At 57.3% G+C, this 3,490-nt stretch overlaps 1 protein-coding gene across 2 annotated transcripts; it reads left to right on the forward strand.

Annotated features, from left to right (window-relative positions):
- The first annotated feature begins 665 nt into the window (after nucleotides 1-665).
- Nucleotides 666-3,193, forward strand: LOC123182159 (zinc finger CCCH domain-containing protein 39). 2 transcript variants are annotated; one of them, XM_044594642.1, is made up of 3 exons: nucleotides 666-885; nucleotides 1,312-2,201; nucleotides 2,314-3,193. In XM_044594642.1, the coding sequence occupies exons 2-3, from the start codon at nucleotides 1,338-1,340 to the stop codon at nucleotides 2,677-2,679; spliced, it is 1,230 nt and encodes a 409-aa protein (XP_044450577.1). In that variant the 5' UTR covers nucleotides 666-885; nucleotides 1,312-1,337; the 3' UTR covers nucleotides 2,680-3,193. The 2 variants fall into 2 exon arrangements, with proteins under 2 accessions (XP_044450577.1, XP_044450569.1); XM_044594634.1 differs by having other exon boundaries at nucleotides 2,311-3,189.
- The last annotated feature ends 297 nt before the right edge of the window (nucleotides 3,194-3,490 follow it).

Below are 3,490 nucleotides of genomic sequence, written 5' to 3' on the forward strand. Positions count from 1 at the left end.
CCCTTCTATCTGCCCGGGAAGAAAAATGTGTTTTGTGCCTATTACAACAATGACATACATCTACTTTTTCACCAAAGTTCTTGTGTTTTGCTCGTGGCGCATCCAAACAACTTCTATAATAGATTCTCGTGCTTTTTAGTTTCTATGTGATTCAGCGTACTACCATGATATCACAATCCCGTGTTTTTGTAATCTACTCCCTCCGTTTCAAATTACTCGTCGTGGGAAGAAGTTCTGGTGTCTCCTTTTCGCAAAAAAAGAAGAAGAAGAAGTTCTAGTGTCTCCAATCATCAGGAATTCATATGAAAGTCCTTCGATCCGAAGAGGCCCCTAGAAATCAACCGGGGTCACCTGCTCGTGACGCCAAACACGGCATTTTCAGCAAAGCGTGGCAGTTTGCCCAAATTTTGTGCGAAAGTGTGTGTTCGAACTTAGCCAGGGATTCGATGCAAAAAAAAAAAAAAAAAACTTAGCCAGGGATTGCTATTTTTCGTTTGTTGATGAAAAGCATCCCGAGGAGGAGCACGCCGCAGTGCATCCCGAAAAGGCGTCGCTGAGGGCAGCGTGCTCGCCAAGTCGCGGCGCAGGGTCACCGACAGCTGTCCAGGGCAGGGCAGAAACCCACCGCGCGCACCCTGGTTCCGGAGACTGACGGCCGGGACCCACCGGATCTTCTCGACCCTCGCGCCGCGTGCCGCGACGGTTATACACAGTGGCCAGGACGGCACCCACTCCACACCCGGTGACGTCCTCCTCCGCCTGCCCCCCTCTCTCTCTCCACCCTCCACGCGGCCCAAATCCGCACCGGTCCGCCCCAAATCCGGCGCCGCCACATCCCTCCTCCGGCGGCACGCACGCAGGCGGCGCTGCTCGACCGACTCGCAGGTGCAGTTCCATCGATCGATCCTCCCGCACCGCTGCTTGGACCACTATCTCGCTCGATTAATTGTTTCAGTCGCGCTTGATCAGTCAGAGGTTTCCATCCGTCGTTTTGGGGGGCGCAATGCGAGCAGTGCCGGTGTTCCCCGCTCGTCGCCGTGTCTCTGTTGATGGATTTTTTTTTTTTTGGTTCGTCGTCACCGTGAATGGGGCGTCGCTGTGTTTGTTGCTGTCGTCGCCATGATTGCGATCGAGTTCCTTTTGATTTCTGAAACAGCGGGTGCAATGCTGGGTGGTTTAATTTGTCCCGTGCTCGATCGTGGGCGCCTACTACGGATGCCAGCGGCAGTTCCTCTGCTGCAGAGATTTATGTTTTTACGGGATTTTTCTTCTAATATTTCTGACATTCCGATCCGTTTGGCTTCGCTGCAGGTTGTTCACGGGTGGGAGCCGCCGCCATGCAGGAAGCTCCCCTCGCTCCGGCCCACCCCGTCGCCTTCGGGCTCTTCGTCTACGGCGGCTACTCCCCCTTCGTCCCGTGTCCCAGCCCGTCGCCTCTCGGCATCCCCTTCGTCCCGTGCCCCAGCCCGTCGCCGCTCGGCATCCCCGTCGTCCCGTGCCCCAGCCCGTCGCCGCTCGGCACCCCCTTCGTCCCGTGCGCCAGCCCGTCGCCGCGCGGCACTCCCTTCGTCCCGTGCGCCAGCCCGTCGCCGCGCGGCAGCCCCTTCACGCCGAGCCCCACGCTTCCGCCGCGCGCCCCCTTCACGCCGAGCCCCAGCACCTCGTCGCGCGGCTCCCCGTTCACCCCGAGCCCCAGGACGCACCTGAGCGGCACCCCCTGGTCCTCCTCCACCTCCGGCTCCCGCGTCGACGATGCGGCGGCCACGGAGCACCGCCTGCATCTCGCCCGCCTCGCGCTCCAGTGCCAGGACGCCACCAACCGCTACGAGCTCTGCCTCCGCCACCTCGCCGACGCCGCGCGCGAGGCCGCCGCGCTCCGCCTCGAGAACTCCGAGCTCCGCGTCGTCAACAACGACCTCGCCGGCCGCTTCGCCATGCTCGGCGGCAACCAGGCCTCCGCCGTCGCGCTGGCCGGGCAGCTCCGCGGGCTGCACCTCGGGCAGATGCAGGTGCCGGTGCCGGTGCAGGCCATGGCGTCTCCACCGGTGCTGCCCATGCCCATGGCGGGCCCCGCCTCCCCGGCCGAGAAGCACGCGGTGATGCCCAAGAGCATCTCCATCCGCTCGACGGGCTACCTGAAGATGGCCAGGCGCGGCGGCAAGGGAAAGCATCGCGTCACCAAGCCGATGGACGCCGGCTCGGTGAGACCATCGAATCCCAACCCCTCCACTCGTTCGACTGAATTCCGCGCTTCTGTGCCATGCCGCTCACCTGTTCGACGATTTGCTGGTGTCTGTGCAATGCGAGCAGCAGCGCGTGTTCGTGGGCGTGGACGTGGACGGCGGCAAGGCGGAGGAGCACCAGGGCGGCAGCAGCGGCGGGGACAGGCGCGGCCAGGTGGTCAAGTCCGCCAGCGGGCTGGAGTTCGAGGCGTACAGCCAGGGCATGTACAAGACGGAGCTGTGCAACAAGTGGGAGGAGAGCGGGGCGTGCCTGTACGCCGACCAGTGCCAGTTCGCGCACGGCATCGCCGAGCTCCGCCCCATCATCCGCCACCCGCGCTACAAGACCCAGGCCTGCCGCATGGTCATCGGCGGCGGCCTCTGCCCCTACAGCTACCGCTGCCACTTCCGCCACTCCATCACCCCTGCCGACTACTTCCCCCTTCTCCACCCCTGATCGCTACACATGGCACTGCTCCATCGCCGACGGCCACTCACTCTGCTCGCTCCACTCCCTCACTCCTTCCTCGGCTCCTCCCTTTCGTAAACTATATATGCCACATTGGAAAACAAACCAAGAACTCGAAAATGGGAGACCTAAATAAGGCAAATTTTGATTTAGATGCACAGAGCAAACGCCACTTCATTAGAGTTGGCACATGCAGGGCAAAAATGTGAATAGAGCTATTTAAGCTGCTTTTTTGTTACATGGGGATTGATCTGGAATTCTTGATCATCAGAGAGGTGGATTTTTATATGTTGGGGGCGTTCTTTCTTACATGGTTTGTTATATTTGCCATTGGTTACAGTTACATGATCTTTGTTCCTTAATCATGTTTTGAGAGGAAATTATCAGCGTAGCGACGTAACTAAATCTCAATTCGTGTTATTTTTGTTTTGTCTTGTGGCAGGAAGATCAGGCTACTTCAGACTTCAGTTGCATTGTTTTTTTGGACAATTGAAGTAATTTTATAGGAGCATGTCAAGTATAGATGTTAATTATATGACTTGCATATTGTTTATATTGCTCTGTTTTCTCCTGATCTTTAAGATTGATGTTCTAGTTCCTAAATGTACTTTGTCAGTTTAGGACTGCACTGGTTGGGTTTATAAGGAAGATGACGGACAATTATGCTTGAGAGTGTCTATTCCATAAACGGTGAGCAAGATCATCTTCCACACCCAGCCTAAAAAACACAGCCGTTTGTCAAAAAATGCTCCATCAGCTAATCCGAACCTATATGGATGCTATTTTTTAGGCTATATCC

This window comes from Triticum aestivum, chromosome 1A (assembly GCF_018294505.1).
Source record: "Triticum aestivum cultivar Chinese Spring chromosome 1A, IWGSC CS RefSeq v2.1, whole genome shotgun sequence".
Classification (NCBI taxonomy): Eukaryota; Viridiplantae; Streptophyta; class Magnoliopsida; order Poales; family Poaceae; genus Triticum; species Triticum aestivum.

Coding starts and splice junctions, on each gene's coding strand:
- LOC123182159 (XM_044594634.1), top strand. CDS start 1,338: ATGCAGGAAGCTCCCCTCGCTCCGGCCCACCCCGTCGCCTTCGGGCTC. Junction 2,202..2,310: donor AGCCGATGGACGCCGGCTCG/GTGAGACCATCG, acceptor CAATGCGAGCAG/CAGCGCGTGTTCGTGGGCGT.